The sequence below is a fragment of the Chlamydotis macqueenii genome, chromosome W, assembly GCF_036417535.1.
Source record: "Chlamydotis macqueenii isolate bChlMac1 chromosome W, bChlMac1.mat, whole genome shotgun sequence".
Lineage (NCBI taxonomy): Eukaryota > Metazoa > Chordata > Aves > Otidiformes > Otididae > Chlamydotis > Chlamydotis macqueenii.
Genome location: NC_141592.1, coordinates 559,066 through 576,779, shown reverse-complemented (window position 1 = coordinate 576,779; position 17,714 = coordinate 559,066). Strand labels below are relative to the sequence as shown.

Genomic DNA, 17,714 nt, shown 5'->3' with positions numbered 1-17,714 from the left:
ATGAGAAAATCAGCAATCCGATTTCTGCTGAGGAAACCAAAGGTGGGTACTGAACTTTTAACAATCACGACATAAAAATTCACTGAATGATTCATATTCCTCAAAGGCAAATAAGTGAATCCTGAAGTAATTATTGAAGTAATTAATTGGGAATACAGGAGTATTCCCACTCCTGTTACCCAAGAAGCCAAGTTTCACAGAGGAAGAACTTGAATGAATTGCACAAACTACTCTCTGCTCAAGGGATCTAGAAAAGGCTAAAAAGCAAGTTTTGTGCCAAGTTTTTTTCTTAAGCATTTTGCTGAAATCACAGCTAAAACTGGTTATGAGATATTACGGTGCTAAATACTTCTTGCTCCCAGTGTTATCTAGACCCAGATAGGAAACTGGTGCGTTCAGCAATAAATATAGCACGTGCCACCACCTTCACTCAGAAATAGCAGCAGGTATATCTACGTTTTATACAATAGCCTAATAGTCAAAATAGTCCTCAAAGAAATGAGAGCCAGGATTTCAAACCATATTCAACATGAGCTAATTCAACTGTTTATCATTGTAGGAAGACACCCAACAAGCACAGACCATAGGCTGAGGTGTGTGAAAGGCACCTGCCTGATTTTCTGCCAGCTAGGTCATACCCAGCTGTGGAGAACTACATATCATCAGGACGTCAAATTCACTGTCTTACCTGTATCTGTTTTGCCATGCAGGTTGGTTTCGCACCTAAATTAGGAGAAATAAACTATCAGTTAATGATGCAGGAAAAAGCCACTCAATGGAATTTCTTCAAGTCAAGTTTAACTAAATAGCTTGTTTTTCAGAGATTCTGGACCCCACAGAAGTCAGGAGAGATGCTATACTGTCATCTGCTCTGCAGGCAGATGTGCACCTCCAAGCAGGTGTAAGCCCATCTTGACTAGTGCAATGCAGCCCATGAGACAACAGACTCTACGGAACCGCAATGCCTATTAGCTTGGTCTCAGTGCTGTGCTACTGCAGCCGCCTGACTGCCAGCCTGCTCACTGGGAAAGCAAGGCAAGCTTGCAGTCACGTGAAGAAATACTGCAGAAATACAAGTAGCTACATTTGAATGCTTCATCAGATTAAAAATGGAAAATCACTTTCTAAGGCACTTTCAGTCTACTCTGAGCAAGTAGTAATTTCAGAAAGATGAGAATTCCCCTTAGATCATGGCCACACTCACGTGGAGCAGTGATCGCGAGCAGTTGTGGCAACTTCTCCTTGGGAGACTCTTCCCCAGCAGTGCCTCCTCGCCTCCACTACAGGACACACAGGGCCCTGACCCCTCAGGCCGGGCACTTGTGTGCCTGGGAACTGAGAGCACACGGGCGGGACGGCAGGTGTCACCGAGGAGTCCATGGCTGTGTTGGCTGCAGTTAGATAACACCGTTTCTCCTCAAAGCGAGACCCCTGCCCCCAGTGTGGTATGATTTTTGCCTGGTTTAATACCCCTCACGACTCCTCTCCCTCTCGCGGGAGAGCTGCTCCCGGCTCTCTGGCCACGTCTGGCCTCAGCACCAGCTGCCCGCACTGGCGGCAGGTCTCAGCCTCAAAGTCAGACGGAGGCTCCGCTTTCCCATTTCAAAATGGGTAAAACAAAACGTCGGCCGGTTCCCCCCCCGCTGTCAGCAGCGCCGGGAAGCAGGGGAAGACCTTCCCCTTCCGAGCGGCCACGGGCCCCGCAGGCACGGACATGGCGAAGCTCCTTTCAAAAATGGCGGGAAGCTGCCCCGCGCGCGAGGCCAACAGCCACCCCGCCGCACCGCGCCCCGGGCGGGCTGTGCCGTGCGGCTGCGCTCCGCGCGTCCTTCCGGGCGGGAGCACCGCCCCGGGCGGGCCGTGGCTCGCAGCCGGCGGGGAGGCTGGAGCGGGGCGATGTCGGAACCGGTGCGGAGCACGCCGGGGTCTTTGCCCCTCAGCCGCCTGGCGGAGCCGCTGCTCCGGAGGCTCAGCGCGCTGCTGGACCGGGCAGCGCCCGGCAAGGGCTGGCGGGACCTGGCGCAGCGAGCGGGGAGCCGAGGCAGGGTCCGGCTGAGGTGAGGGCGGCCTGTGGGAGCGGGCCCGCGGGGAGCGCGGCAGCTGGCACGGGAGGCTGCAAGGCGGCGGCCCGCGGCCCCGGGGGTGCGCGAGGGGCGGGAAGGGCCTCGGCGGGGGCCTGCGGGAGTGGAGGGGGCCGGCTCCTGCAGCGGGGCAGCTGTGGGGCTCAGGTGGCGCAGCTCCGGGCGGAGGGGCCGCACGTCGTGGCAGAGCGAAGGCTGAGGCCGTGGTGCCACCGCGGGGTCGAGTGTCGGGGACGCTCCGGGGTCCCTCCCGGAGCCTCCCCTGAGGCCGCGCTCCAGCGCATCCGTTGCCGGGAGCAGCCGGGCCCTGCCGGGTCGGTCCTGAGGTCGGCGGCGGGGCGGCCATGGTGAGGCGGGTGTGGGTTTGTCGTTGCTTACCAGCTCCTCTGTAACTTTGTACTCGAGCGAAGGACGGCAGCCGACTGCGGCGGGTGTTCTGTGGCCCAGCGCAGAGTCACCCGGCTGCGGTGGCCGTGCGGCGGCCCGCACCTCCGCCGAAGGCAGGGCGCGCCCCTGGGCGCAGCCCGCGCTGGGGCAGGCAGGGTGCGGGGTACGCAGCCCGCCTCTCCCGCACCCCGCGAGGTGATCGCCTCGTCCCGCCTGAGGGCTTCCCGCGGCGAAGTAACGGGGTGCAAGTCGCACCTCTGTAGGGCCTGTTGCTGTATTTCTTTCTCTACATTACCCGGTAAAATACTATGAAGGCCTACCTGATACGGGTTTGCATGGCTGTGTGATTCAATGAAAGAAACATTGATGAGTCTTTTTAGTGGCACTGCGTAAACTTGCATTCCCTCTGTAGCTGTATTCATTTCCTTATTATCTGTGTTATTTTAATCTGTTGTGATTCAAAGTGCATAAAGAAGTAACACCAAAATTTAAAATGATGCATGTTTATAGCTGCAGCAGTTAACTGCACCGAGGCAGCAGATGTATGTGTCAGCTAAGCTGCAGCAGTTACTTGTTTTAAGAACTACTCTGGAAATCAAAGCCTTCCTGGACTTTCAAGTTAGATTCTGACTCACTCTTTACCGCTTCTGAATTAGGCACATGAAAATGAAAGGTGCTCTACTTGTTTTTCTGCTGAGACTTTAAAAAGTGAAAATTAGAAGATTTCTTAATACGTTTGGTCAGAATTGTTAGGTGCAAGCATCTCTTGTTTTGTAGCATGCGACTCACTAATACCACTTTCTGTCTGTGGAGGTGTTGCTGTATAACCTCCGATTTCCTGAAACTTGAAGGAAATACTGTAAAAATATGTTCAGATCAGATAGGAATTTCCCATCTCTTTTTTGTTGTTGTTGTGTTGGTTTGGGGGTTTGGTTTTTTTTTGTTGTTGTTGTCTACAAGTGACTTTAAACTTGGCTCCTTTCTGAGGAAAAAGTACTAAGAAGGTCTATGCCATGCCTTTCTCGTATTATTTTGTAGCCCTCTGGATTTAGAGCAGTGTTCCCTCCAAGTGCTGGAGCCAGAAGGAAGTCCCAGCTGGAGTCTCCTGAAACTGCTGGGAGATCGTGGTTGCACTGTATTGGAGCTTGTGGAGTTCTTGCAGGCCCTGGAGCATGCGGAGGCTCTCCAGTGCCTCAGCCATTCAGGTCAGTTCTGGTTTCTGCTTTCATGGCAGCTGTGCATTTTACACTGGAAACACTGAGGTATTTGTTTTCTACAGTAAGTAAAATGATCTTTAGTGTCTGAATTCTAGTAATTGGCATTCATATGATTACCATTGTAATTGGCTTATATGTGTCTGAGATTAACACTAAGCCAAGTAGATAAGCAGGCTTAATGCACTGTTGCTGTAGACTTGGACTTGGCTGCGTGGATATGACAGGTGCTGCCATTTCCTCTGGTGACGTGGGTGTTGTGTCAAGCTATGCCTTTGGGAGATGCTTATAGAACTGAAATGGTTGACACAGAAAGACAAGCCATCTGTTCGGGCTACAGGTTTTGTTAACTGCATTTCATAGCTTACCCTAACTGAAGGGGAAGGGTCCAGTTAGTGCCAGTTCTGGTGCGTATTGGATCCAGTCCAACTTGCTAATTGCACAGAAAAACAGACTAACTTAGGATAGAACTAGATTATTTTCTGCTAACGCATTCAGCTTGCTTCTTCACAAAAAGTCTAGAAGTGGGACAAGGCAAGGGAATGCATGGGTAAGACCACGTACACCAAATGCTTCTTGCTGTAGTGCAAAACGAGGGCCCTTTTTTCTGTTCTCCTCCTTAAGGATGTGGTGAAATTCAGCCTACTAGGAAGTTAAAAAGGCTTCTCTTTAGAGCAGGGAGTGGAAATGAGACTAGCAAGCTCCTTGCCATATTGATAGCTGTGCAGTTCTTTAGACAGTGTGAGAAAAGCAGCTATGGGCTGAGAACCATTGTTAACATAACCTTGTAACTTTTAAAGTAAATTATAGTAATATTTTGCAGGCGTTCCATCTAGTTAAGGCTGCTGTTTCTTATTGTACTAGGAGGACCACAGTGTGTTGAATGAGGTGCGATTGAGTTACATGATAGCTTAGTCTAGCTGAGGTAGACCACTGTAGGCTTGGAGGGGAGAGGGAACTGGTGTTACATCAGTGTGAGTGGCTTGCCCTCGCAGGGGCAGGAGTTGAGGTGGAGGCATAGGCGGTAGTGTGCTGTCCTGCACTGTGAATGCTTGTTCCTTTTTGCTGTTCTCCGAATGGTGGTTACCAGAGGAGTACTGAAAACAAGAATGGTCTTGAGTCACATTTGTACTGCAGAGTGCCTGCATGGAGCCAGTGTTGTGTTTGCTTGATCTGTGATCCTCCTAAGTATCACCACTGTTGAACTGAGGATTTTTTTTTTGTGTGGCTGTCAGTCAAGTTAGGTTCTGAAATACATAATAAAGCCTAAATCCTGAGTAAAACCGGAACTTGCTACGTAGCACAATTGTGAGATAGTGGTATCAATTAGGGAACTGGATAGATAGCTAAAATATCCTTGTATTGAGGATGAGAAGCCAGTAAGTAGACTTTTGTCAAGACTTCTTGGAACTGCAGAGATGGTCTTGTTGTAAATTAATCTCTTGCAGAACATTGTGATCCATAGTAGATTCAGCCTCCTCTAAGGAGGACTGGGTAGCTTCACAGAGACTGAGAAACTGGAACCAAGGGAAACCAAAGCAAAGGGTATTTGAAGAAAGTTTATGTTAAAAAGAATTTTAAACTATTTAAAAAGAAGTCATAGGCCTTGATATTAGTGGTGCATTCATTTAAATGTTCGGGGGTGGTTGATGCTTGAAGTGAAAATACAAAGTTGTAACTGCCAGTTTGTTCTAATACACCAAAAAGAGCTTAAGTTGCTGAAGTTCTTTTAGGAACAGCATTATTTAATGTAAGATCTCTATAACTGTTAGTTTGGTTTCTACCAGCTTGTCTGGTGCAGTTAAAAAGACACAAACCTTTGTGAGCCTGTGAGCATACTGGTTAGTGAGGGTACAGCTTTGATGCTGCTTGGTGGTCTGTTTTGGCAGTGGTACTACTTCAGTACCTTTGTGGCAGAGAGGTGGTGTTACAAGCTGGGGCATGGCTTTGTTTGCAGCAATACAAAGGATCTCTTGGAGAATCATAGTCTCCCAGAAACAAGTTCCAGAATTTGTTTGCCTCTCAGAGCTTAGAGACTTTCCTGTCACACTGGATTAACTCCTTAGAAGATCTTTCTATAAAGACACAAAATAGTGATAGTAATAACTTTAAAACGTCTTGTTTTTGACAGTGAGAAAGCCTAGGCATCTTATTCCCTGGGTCACCTCTCTTCCTTTTTCTTCCCTTTTTTTCATCTTGTCACATTGTGAACTTGGTGTAAATGAATGAAATGTGAAGAACTTTCTCCCAGGCTAAGAAGGAAAAAAAGCTTAATATGCAATTTGTGGTATTACAGTCTGGTCCTTGTGCAACCTCACTGAGTTGTGGTGGCTGAAACAAGAGCAAAGAGGTGTTTTTCCTCTGCAGGCTGGTCTCTTACTGCGGCGGTTTAGGCACTTCAATCTGAATGTGAGTAATTGAGGCCGAGTTTCTAGAAGTGACTGAAAATGTTTACCAGTGTGTAAGCTAGGAATGTAACAGTTGGATTATAGTTAAGATTATGAGTACTTAACTTGCACTGCACGTTTCAAAGTCTGGTAACTGTAAATGTCAGTTTGCCGTCCTCCGTGGTAAATCTCGAGCTTTGCATTTTCCAAGGAAAATCGAAGAAGTATTTGTGTATCTTTGTAACCATTCAGAAAGTTGAGCCAGAAGGTTTTCTTCTTGAACCATTAAGTTCTGTGGTGCTTGCAGGAAATAGCTGTATGGTGCTGAATGAACTCCAGGAAAATAAATGAAACTGTGAAGAAATTATGAATCAGATTTCTTAGAACTTGTTAATGCTTCTAAGGAGTGCAAAATACTAATCTTTCAGATAATTTGTTTTTCTCAACTACTTTCTTAAGAGATGTTAAGAGCTTCTGCTTTACTCTATACTGTTCTGTAAGATTGTTCCCCTAGTAATCTGGAATACTGCTTCTGTACCAGGCTACATTTTCAGCTTCTGCAGTGTGTTTTCATTAAACTATAAAGAAGGAACTACTTTCTCCCAAAACTGGAGAAATTAGACTGACCTTGGAAAAAAAATATTTTTTTTGTATGTACACCTGGTTTGTATCTGATTGTTCATTTCTGAGAGTAATGAAATGCTGATGAAGTGCCTCTGTACCATTCGCTGTTTCTGTGTTTTTTCTGTAACTAGTTGTACTGGGCCTAGCTAGGATAGAATTAATTTTCTTCACAGCAGCTCATATGGTGCTGTGTTTTAGATTTTTGACCAAATCATTCCTGGTAACACACTAATATTCCAGCTTTTGCTGAACAGTGTTTGCACAGCATCAAACCTTCTCTGTGTTTCGCTCTGCCCACCCAGTGAATAGACTGGGGGTGTGCAATAGGCTAGGAGAGGACACAATCGGGCAGATGACCTGAACTAACCAGAGAGATATGCCATACCGTGTAACATCATGCCCGGCAATAAAGGGAAAAGAGGGAGTTTTGCAGGGCCTAGCCATCATCTGCTTAGGAACTGGCTGGGCATCGGTCTACCCACGCGAGGTGGTGTGTCACTTGTTTTCTTCTGCTCATCCTTCACTTATTCAACAATTACTGTTGTTGTTTGTTTGTTTTATTTTGACCCCCAAGTTTTCTTGGTTTTATTCTTCCTTTCCCTCATCCCCCATCCCACTGGGAGTAGGGGACTGTGTGGTGTTTATCTGCCCACCGGGGCTAACCCGCAGCACTAGTACTGTAGCAACTAGTCATTAATCTGTAGTATTGCTTGGGGTCCCGCTGGGATTTTTAAATGCATTTTACATTCATACCAAATAATCCTTTAAACTAACGATTTTTTTGATGGTTTATCAGCTCAATGTTGCTGAACACCTTTGGACCTACAAATAGGTCCCTGTATGTTTTCATGGCAACGTGAGGTTAAACTTTCTGGTCTGCAGTTGACCTCCCCCCACCCCTTCTTCTGATGACCTTGGTTATACCAGTGGATCTGTTTTTGGGTTCATGCTGTAACAAGATCTCTGGAATGGTCTAGGTTAAGAAAATAACTGGATCATATCAGGCTGGTGTCAGAATTTCACTCGTGCTGTTTCCTGGCAGTTAAAATTTGAAGTGGAAAATTTTACCTTGAGTATTGGCAAAAGAAAACCCCAGCCCTGAGTTCTACAGGAGTCAAAGGCATAAAGCTGAAACCGATGTTCAACTAACATTGCATGAGGAACAGTAGAAAAATGCACTATGTTGTAGTTAAACTGACTCTTAGAGTTTTGATCCGTCTCTCGGGCTGTGCCTAGTCTTAATCTGAAGATTAACAACTCAATTGTTGAGACTGAGCAAACTCTTAAAACTGGAAATACCTTTCCCAGAAGGAATCTGTGATGCCATTGGAAATATTGTTTTAGTGAGTAGAGAGCAAGAGGGATTTAAGTATCCTAAAATTAAGATGTCTGAGTGATCTACTTTAAATCTTGGATAAACTCTGTGGAGTACTGATCAATTTCTGCATGGATTTTGTGTACTGGAAGGCAATTTTGAATATCTTGAAGTCATATAACTAACTGGAATTACGTGTATACCCAGTACAAACAAATTATTTTCAAGTATATTTAATGACAGAAACTTTGTTTGCTCAAAGGACAATTTAAATCCAAATTTACATTGTGGAATTCTATTTCCTAATAACTTTCCTACGTGTAAATTCTTTTTTAAAGGTATCGAGATCGTTGTACAGCCAGACTCTCAAGCAGTGCTCTCTGGTCAGGTCGTCAAGCTGTGTTGTTGGGCAACAGGACACCCATTTGTGCATTACCAGTGGTTCAAGCAGGAAAAAGAGGTAATAAGTGATACAGAAGATAGGGTTTTTAAATGGTGAAAATAATAGGTAATAATTTTGGAAGATACTTTTTTTTTAAAGTCTATTACTCTTACTTAAAATGAGAGAAGATTACTATACATACTAATAAAAATAGAATTTTCAGAAATGCTGTGTAATGACCCTATAAATGTGCTAAAATGCTAAGGTGGTTCCTCATATTCAGACCGCTTCATCCTTGGAGGCTCGTCTTGGAATGTGGCAGTAAGGAAACGGTAAGTTTGGTTGTCTCTCGGGCTCCTAAGAAGTTTAACACAGGCCACTGAGAAACTGCTACACTGGCACAAATGCCAAGACCAATGTTGGTCTTGGCCAGATGGAAACTGGTTTCCTGAGAAGGAAGAGTTGAAGGCCTGACCTCAGTGGTGCCACAGACTTCTTCAGTAAAATACTGGAATGCGTGTGAGCTGGTATCTCTGGAATTTGAATGGCAGCTCTTACGCCCATATTTCTGGTCCTGGTTATCTTTCTGCAAGATACATTACTTTTATTGTAAGTAATGTTTTAAAAAATACAATAAGTTTATGGTACTTTAAGTTGCTGTTAGGACTGAGATTTTTAACTCAAGATAAACTTTGTAAAAGTTTATCTAGATAATCCAAAACATGGCTTAAAAATATAATTACAGTCATTTCTTCTCATTACAGTTAAAATAGAGATTTAGTTTAAAATTATTTTTAAAAGTTATTTGTGGAGAAAGGTAAAAATTATTAATTTGACGAAGAGCTTTTCAACTGACTTAAAAGGTCAGAATTGTCTTAAATAGAGGCGTATGAATTATTACCATATGAGAGCCTGTCTCTGAGGTACTAAATATGTAGAACAAGACTTTCTCATCCAAAAGTTTCAAGTAAGTGGAGAAGAGGCAGGTGTTACAGACAATTAAGTAAATATTCTAGTGTTTGATCCTGATTTAGGTTGAATCAATCTATATTTAAATATTTCTTTTTTTGCCTGTAATTCAGGTTCCCCATGGTAATTCTCCAGAGCTGGTTTTGAATCCGGTGAGCGTCAGCGATTCTGGCTTTTACATCTGTCGAGTGAACAGTGAGTCTTCCTTTGTGTTCAGTCGGTGGGCACGACTTGAAGTTTGTGATCTCCAGGGTACATCTCATGGTGAGTGGCAAAAACACTGTCTTCTGAAAGTCTGTCTTCCCACTTGTTAGAGGAACTTGAGTCCCCATTGCTGTCTTGCACAGATGTGAAAGAGGGCTGATGAAAAATGCAGTATCTCATTACTGGGTTCTTGTGCTGTTCACAAAAGCAAGACAGAAATAAAGTTCCACAGTGGTAGATAAGAACAGATAGATGGAAAGCACGCACAGTCTCAGATCCATTTAATTTTTAGAGGATTCATGGACCAGAAAAAACAGTTCTTTAACTCTCTTGTTGTTTACCTGCTTAGCTCTTGTTGTAAGTTGCTAGCGACTGGACACACACAGTCTGTTCTGAGTGTCTGCCCCATGGGCTCTGGCCTAATAGTAAGATCTGTTTGTTTCCCCTTTGTCTGCCAGTCTGAGAAGAAAGGTATTTGACTAAAGGAGAATCTGTTGAAGTTCTCTGCCTTCCTAGAAAGAAGTCTACCTTACCTAAAAGGTGAAAACAGTAAACTACAGAAGGGCGCATGCATGCTGGAGAACGCTTTAGAAAACCTAGATACCGTGGAATGGCAAAAGGGTTAACTGCACTCTGAGGAAACAGGACTGAGGTCTGGAATAAGGTCTGGCAGGTAGCAAAGTGGTAGATCTCCCTCCCAGTCACTTTTTCAGGTCTTAATTGGCTATCACAATCTTAGATGTGTACCAGTCGGGAAAGATGAACTGGTCAAAGCCCAGCACATTCTTTCTTTGCCAGAATGTCTGGGGAAAGGAGAGAGAGACTGGGGCTCCAAGGATATGTCTGTTGCAGAAGATCTGTTCGCTAATGCAATCTTCTTGACTTCATATAACCAACCCAAATATTAGTGAAGACATGCTGGCAATTTACTGAAATAAAGTTATGAAAGGAAGAAACACATGAGTTAAACTGAGTCTTTTTGGTGTGAATCTTCACAGGTTTTGTAAATGGTCAGCTGTCAGTCAGGTGTGTGTTACCTGCATAAGAAAAGCCACAGTAATCCAACTGTACCAGTGTAAGTCCGTATGAATTTGTAGCACTGGTTTGAAGATGCTTCTGCTTCAGCGATGGGTTCATCTCCATCTAGAGCATACATGATGGAATTATGGAACTGGAGGAAGCGTGAGGAGAATGGAATAATAGCAGAAAGCAAATGAAATTAAATAGCTGTCTACTCAACAGTATCCCACTAGTACTGGAGTTTGTCAGTACAACACAAAGAAAATATTGGAAATCTACTTCTTGGATCTAGTATATGAATACTGTGCATTTATTTCTAGTTTCCTGAGGTTGCTGGAGTGGAGTCTTCTTGGTTTTTTGGTGTGTGTAGGTTTTCTTGGGGTTTTGGTTTTTTTTACAGAATAGTCAGTTGCATTAAGTAGTACATGAGTCAATGCCCAAGTCTCTCCTTTCTAAACTTTCTAGTTAAATATCCTGGGTTTGCTTGCTATTAGCTTAAAGATGAGTGAGATAGAAATCAACTGCACTGTCTTCAGACTGTGGAGAGTACTTATTTTGTTTTATGTTAAAAGTCAAAGGTGTTTTCCACTTGCATCCCACATATAAAAATTATTCATGTCAGGAAAAGACATAGAGCAGATCTTCCAGTAGAAGATCAAAAGCTATTGCAATGTCATTTGAGGTGACCTTTTTACATCTTAATCTCAAACACATTTTTGGTCCCTTATCTAATCAATTATTTCTTCTGCTTTTCCTTTGCTCCTTCTTCAAGTTCTGTTTGGTTAGAAACCTGCAGTTCTAGATCTTGCTGGTTGCACCAGGAAGCTGAGATGAATAACCTTGTAATGACTACTTAAAAAAAAAAATCAGAAAAAAACATCAGTATATTGTTTTCACGTGTGGCAAAAGTTTTGGTGACTACAGGGCAGCAGGTATTGACAGACTAGTGCCTTGCGGCGTGTTCCATGACTCACGGCCAACCAGCAACCATAGTGGAAGTGAATTTTAGTGTGTTTAGGTCTTGGTGATGGGTAAAAGGATGAGAGGCAGGATGGATTCTCCTTCCTGTAACTTTCACTCTTAGGGAAAAGAAGGAACAAAAAAAACAGAGAAACCGAAAAGGGGTATGTAGTGCTTGCACTGGATGAACGCTCTGTCTCCTGTAACGTTTGGCCTGGGGTTGCTGTGTTTTGGTTGAATTAGATGGCACTGACAGTACCATTTCTGCAAATGTTGACTAGGGATGGAATAATCTATTTCAGATGCTGACTGTATTTTTTTTTTTTTAATTTTCCTGCTCCTTTGTTTGCTTTCTTTTTTCAGATTTTTTTTCTCCTCTTTTCATTGCTTTCTGTTTGGTGAGAGCTTGACCGTTCTCCATTCCGTAAAAGCTGTCTGTCATAGCTGTCTTGTGAACTTGTGATCAGTGAGGCAGCCAGACGCAATTCCGAAAGATACTGGTACAGGCTTGTTAGCGTATTTTGTGAGCGGTACAACAACAGGCTGTACCAACAAGGGCCGGTAAATGAGATGGCAGGTAAGGGGTCCCACTGGAGACAGAAACCATGTTATCTTTCAATCTCATATTCTCTTTCACACCATGTAGCTTTTCTGTTCCTTGTTTTAGAGATTAATCTTGTTTAATTTGACTACAACAGCAGTTCCTTTCAATCTGATCTTACTTCTGTCTTTCTGCCCTAAAAGGAAATTAATTCTTTACATTTTGTTGAAAGATCCCAATATCAAACAGGGACCCTGAGAGAGAGGGAAGGTTCTGTAAACAGCTGAGTGAAAGGGACTGGAGTTTATTTTGACATATAAAAATCGTTCCTGTTATAAAAGTTACAGTATCTTTATCACAGTCTCGCTTTATTTTACTATGGAAAGGAAAATGTCATCACCCCCTAATTGTCAGTCATTAATATCTCTGATGACAAAACGTGTCTGCATACATAGTCTAAAAGTACAGATGAATGACCTCGCAGCTGAGATAAAAGATCCCCGGTGTGACCTTTACAAGTCGTTCTGGGCTTGCGGGGTGTTTGTCAGTTAATCGAACTGTTAGTACGCAGAGGTCAGAGACCTTTTCAGAGGAACACTCCTGTGTGTGTAGTGGATGTTTTAAAAATGAATGTCAACACTGTTTCAATAAACTTCATCATATATAGAAACTTGCATTACATCAGCTGCACAAATCTTTAATGCATTTAGAGTTTTCTGAATAGGTTTCTTTCACAAAGACATTTCTATGTGGGGACATGTCAGTGGCTGATATTTGTTAAGCATTTTTAGCTTTGCACTTTTTTAGTGTATTTACCAAAAGGTTTAACGCTTAGTTTAGAATGAGAAGAATAGGGATGTGCTAAAACTAACTGATTTCAAGTTTTAAGTTCTTGTTCCTGTGTACGCACTTGCGCACAAGTTGGATCCTCAGTCCATCCTTCAGCAGCCACTCTTTGTACTTACTTCTTTTTCTGCAGCCTTTGTAATCCTACAGGCAGGAATAAATAATGGAAAGAGGGCTTTGCTTTTTTTACTTCTGGGGTATATTTAATGTGCATTCTTTACTTTTCAACTGAAAAACTGGAAAGCTGCTGCTACTCATTTTTAGCATACTTTTAAAGGACACGTAACTTCATTTCATTGCTATTAAAACAGTGTCTTGTAGTTACAGAGAGATGTGGCCCTATGTCGTCAATTCTTATTCATCTATATGCAGTTAGGTTGTCTCACCTTCTCTTTTCTTTCTTCCTTGTTTTTTAAGGGAGTTTAATTGGTTTGCCTGACAACAAGTTGCGCATTTGTATTCAGCCTCAGCCACAAAACCTGACAGTGGGGGATGCTTTGGTACTAGAATGTGGAGCTGTTGGAAACCCAATTCCTCATTACCAGTGGTTCAGAAATGGATTTCCTTTGGCAAATGGGAGCAAAAATGTCTACATGGTAAGTTCCTGCAAAGTGCCAGCCTTGGGACACTAATGTGTAACCACCTTTAACTTGCCACATAAAACTTCCTTGAAGAAATAACTTCTTCATATCCCTGATAATCTCTTACAGAAGTGCTCGCTGTAAGCTGTTCCCCTGTTCTATTACGTGTTGCTCGTACTGTTCTGAGGCTCTTGGGGGCATAATTTTAATCCTGGACCTGTTTCAGGTGATAGTCATGGGATGTAAGGCTATAGTGTATTTTGGATTGGTGTGATGTATGGAGGTAACAAAGATTAAGTATCAGTAAAAGCGAAAGCTTTTCTTTCTGTCTTGCACTGCAAAGCACTCCGATTTGTATGAGCTGTTCCATTCCGTGCTTAATGCCTCTCGAGCTTATGAGGTGGATTAGCATTCTTTCTTCAGCTCTTGAAAGCATTTCTAGAACATGTGTGCTGTCCAGCTTACTGAAGAATGAGGGTGTCAGCAGCTTTTGGATTTTTTTAGGCTTTGCTTTTAGTTTTTACTCTTTATTGCATGTGGGATTAAATGAAACTGGTACAGGTATTCCTTTGGGGTCTGCCAGGATGACTGTGGTGATGCTTGCACAGGTAAATTACGTGGATGTGGAACATCAAGGGACATATTGGTGTCATGTATTCAATGACCGGGAGGATCAGGACAGCAGGAAGATAGAAGTCGTTATAGGTAAGGAGTTTTTCTGTTAGAGAAGAAATTGACAAATATATCAATCTTCAAAATTTGTTTTTTAAGCTTTCAGTATTAAGCCAAGCACGTGCCCTCTGTATTTTTAGCTTATCCTTCTGTTAAAATAGCTGTGCTTGCTCTAGCAAATGGAATTTTAGAGCTTTATCAGTTATAAAGTGCTTTGGGTTTTTCTGGTAACCAGCATAGAAGAGCTACCACTTTTTGGCCTTGCTAGCATTTGCATGGCTTGTCAGCAGATTGCAAGTTGATTTCTTTGTTTTTTGACAACTGAAAAACAGTTTAACCCTTGTTGGTGATACGGGCTGTGTTACCCCAAGTCCTTCAGCAATCAGGAGAGGTGAGATTATTAATAGCAAGCAGAATAAATGAATATGACAGGGTTTAGTGTATATGCATGTATTTGCAGTAAACTAAAGAGGAGATCTGTTTGTATAGCTTCCCGATAGGAGTTACGAAGTAGTATTCTCAGATATATTAAAAAGTTCTTTCCTGTCCTAAGAAATGTTCTAGGTTAGTACTTCTGAGTTCTCGTAATAATTACTATACAGTGTTGTGTCAGCGCTGATTTATACTGCTGTAAAATGAGCCAGATTGCAGAGAAGCTTGGAGGTGACCTTTGTCTTCCACTTTGTGCTAACTCTCATAACTGAGAGCAATTGTCTTCCAATTTTTTTTCCTCCCCTTAAAACACAAGGAAGGAAAGCTATGGCAGTGGAGTGCACAGAAGGTAAAGTAAATCTTTGGTTGTGAATCAATTTTTAAAAATTAATGGGAATGGGAATGATGGGTTGTTGAGTGCGTTACTGAAAAGCATGAGTGGGTTAAGAGCTTCAGTCTGTTGTAAAACACTTGTGTGATGCATCGTTCCTTCTGCATGTGCTTCTCTCTTCTTTGCCTTGATGCGATGATCTAGAGCACATAGGAGAAAAAACAAGCTAGTTTCTTCTTCTGTAGTATTCAAAATTGTTTGACTTTTGCACTGTTTTTGTGTCCTGTGCTTACAATTTCTAGTGGAATGTAAAAATCTTGACATTTCTTTGTCTGGGCTCAGGAGGCAACATCCTTGCAAGAAAAGCTGAAGATGCTTAGGAACTTGAGTGACCTTAGAGAGCTGCATAGAGCTAGTTCCACTGTCAGGACTGCGTCTGCAAGAACTGTTTCCAGCAACCTTATTAGAATGATTTTTGTCCTCCTTTGCAGTGAGGAGGAGGAAGTGTATTATGATCTTGAATGCTGATACCATCCCTTGGTTACTGAGCATCTCAAAGCCTGTAATATGTACATCGTAGGGGGTCATATAGAAAGATGTAAGGCTGCTTACGGCAGCTCCCCTCCAGCTTACCTACCAACAACGAGTGAAACAAATGCATTTGCAAAGTACGATAAATAGCTTTCTACTGTTTTTCATAGAATCATAGAATTTTCTTGTAATGAAACTGCTCTGCGGTATTTCTTGTTCAAAGTTTAAGCAAAGCTGATGTTCCCCTTTAGCCCTTTTGTTAAAGGTTTAACATTGTGAGGGGATTGTGTACTGTCACTCACGGGAACATGCAGGTGACACACGTTTTGGTGTCAGCCACTTCCGTGGCACAGCTTCTGAGACCGATCGTCTCCTTGAGCCTTCACGTCTTTTCTGCCTTGGGAGTGTCTGCATTACATGATGGAGTGCTGTGCAAAAGCCTCCAGTTACCTCTAGTTCAACTACACTTTGGAGCAGAAAGTAACCGCTGTATTACCTGGGTCTACACCCAAACTACAGGTTGCTTGGATGTAACATCATTCTGCTGCTAAGCTAGGTTAACACCTACGGTAGCATCACCTCGGGTCACTGCAGTCTCCCAGGTGGATCTATGAGCCTGCTTTGGTGGCTCCGGAGGTCTGCCTTGGGCTTCGCTGCCTGGAGCGGGCCTGCTCTAAGAGACCTCTGGTGCTTCAGCTAAATTATTGTTCTTTTCCATAGTTTCCTGTGTTCTCAGAATAAATAAGTGAAACCTGTGGTAGCTTAGAATGTGTGAAAATGGTATCTGAGGTCTTTCTGAATACACATGGCTTCACAAATAAGATTTCTTGCTCAGGATGTTGCTTTTTCAGCAGCCCTTCAAACATCTATTTTTCAAATGGGTGATTCTGTTACCTTGTTTCTTATTCATTCAAGCTGCTTGCATGCCTGTGGGATTAGATGTAGGATGTGTTTCTCCCTTTGTTTTGATATCTACTATATTATAATGCTGTGTCTAGCATAGTTTGGTGTACTGATGTAGGATTTTCTCTTCTCTGCATGTGGGATAAACATATGAAAAGTTAGATTTACAGAAATGCAAAGCCAAAAGTACTTGAGAAAGGTAGTTTGTTTTCTGATGTTTGACTTCTATTAATAATGGCATGACACTTAATTGTATTTTTATTACTAAAAAATGTATTTTTTGCTTCTTGTTTAAACTGTGATTTTCTTGGTGTATTTCTTCACAGAAGATCTAAGTGATCTTCAAAAACCAGGTAAGTGAAAAGTTTTGAAAACTTTAATTTCACATCTTCATTTTATGTCACAAATCACTGAAGCCTAGCTGGGTTACAATATATAATTTACGTTTTTTGGATGTATTTGTAACTGGGGATTTAATAGGGGCAGGCATCATGTTAAGAGCAGCACAGCTTTCTGGCTACAATAAATTAACTTGAAGGATATAGCGAATCATAGAGTTGCTATTATCTTTGTAAAATCACACAAAGCTGGTCTTTTGTACTACATATACATTTAGACAAATACAGAAGGAATTCTCTTTTGTTTTCTTGTCTGTAGCTTCTTTGGACTCTTAAGTTTTAGTATGTTGCTGCCTGAAGGTGAAGGAGATGTAAAGTGTCTGGCTGTCCTCCATGATACGTTGAATTGATGTATTTCTTAAATTCGTGTTGGAGTGAGCTAATGTGACTTGAAGCCTGTTTGATGTTTGTTATAGAAACGTAGATCTGGAGTAGTGCTCCATAAGGGAACGGTGTTCCCACAATCTCGGATCACAATGGTCATGTAATTTCCTGGGCTAGACATCAGATGTATTTCCTTTTGCTGAGACTTAGTTCTAGTCACTGGAGTGGTACTGCCATAAGTAACATGTTCTCCAAAGCATACATATCGCTGACCTGTTCCTCTTGGCGCAGCATCGGCTCTGCCATCCCTCTGCAAAGTATGAAGTAACCCATACAGATGGTCATCCCATCTTGCTTGTCTGCATTTCACTTGGAGAGGATGAACTGGTTTGGGTGTCACTGAAATGCTGATGTGCAGTTTGTGATATTCAAAGTTATACTGTAAGCATCTATTATTTCTTAATTTGTAGAACTAACGACTCATATCCTATTAGGCTATGTTTGCTGGAAGAGGGTGAAGGAAATCAGGTAACCAACAACAAAACAACACCCCAAAACCTCACCAGAAAAAAAGAGCACTTTTTTTTGTTTTAAACTGGTAACGTATTAGGC

General features: G+C 42.6%; 1 protein-coding gene across 2 annotated transcripts in view; it reads left to right on the top strand.

The window, feature by feature from the left end:
* Positions 1-1,896: 1,896 nt before the first annotated feature.
* Positions 1,897-17,714, top strand: part of MALT1 (MALT1 paracaspase) — a 34,275-nt gene continuing 18,457 nt past the window's right edge. For both annotated transcript variants that reach the window (XR_015261366.1, XM_086769759.1), the window contains exons 1-8: positions 1,897-2,057; positions 3,507-3,673; positions 8,347-8,468; positions 9,473-9,623; positions 13,348-13,526; positions 14,120-14,216; positions 14,932-14,964; positions 16,707-16,733. Coding sequence is in view for 1 of the 2 variants with exons in the window: in XM_086769759.1 (XP_086625885.1) it covers positions 1,897-2,057; positions 3,507-3,673; positions 8,347-8,468; positions 9,473-9,623; positions 13,348-13,526; positions 14,120-14,216; positions 14,932-14,964; positions 16,707-16,733 (937 nt within the window). In the remaining variant the exon portion in view is untranslated. The remainder of the gene's footprint in view (positions 2,058-3,506; positions 3,674-8,346; positions 8,469-9,472; positions 9,624-13,347; positions 13,527-14,119; positions 14,217-14,931; positions 14,965-16,706; positions 16,734-17,714) is intronic.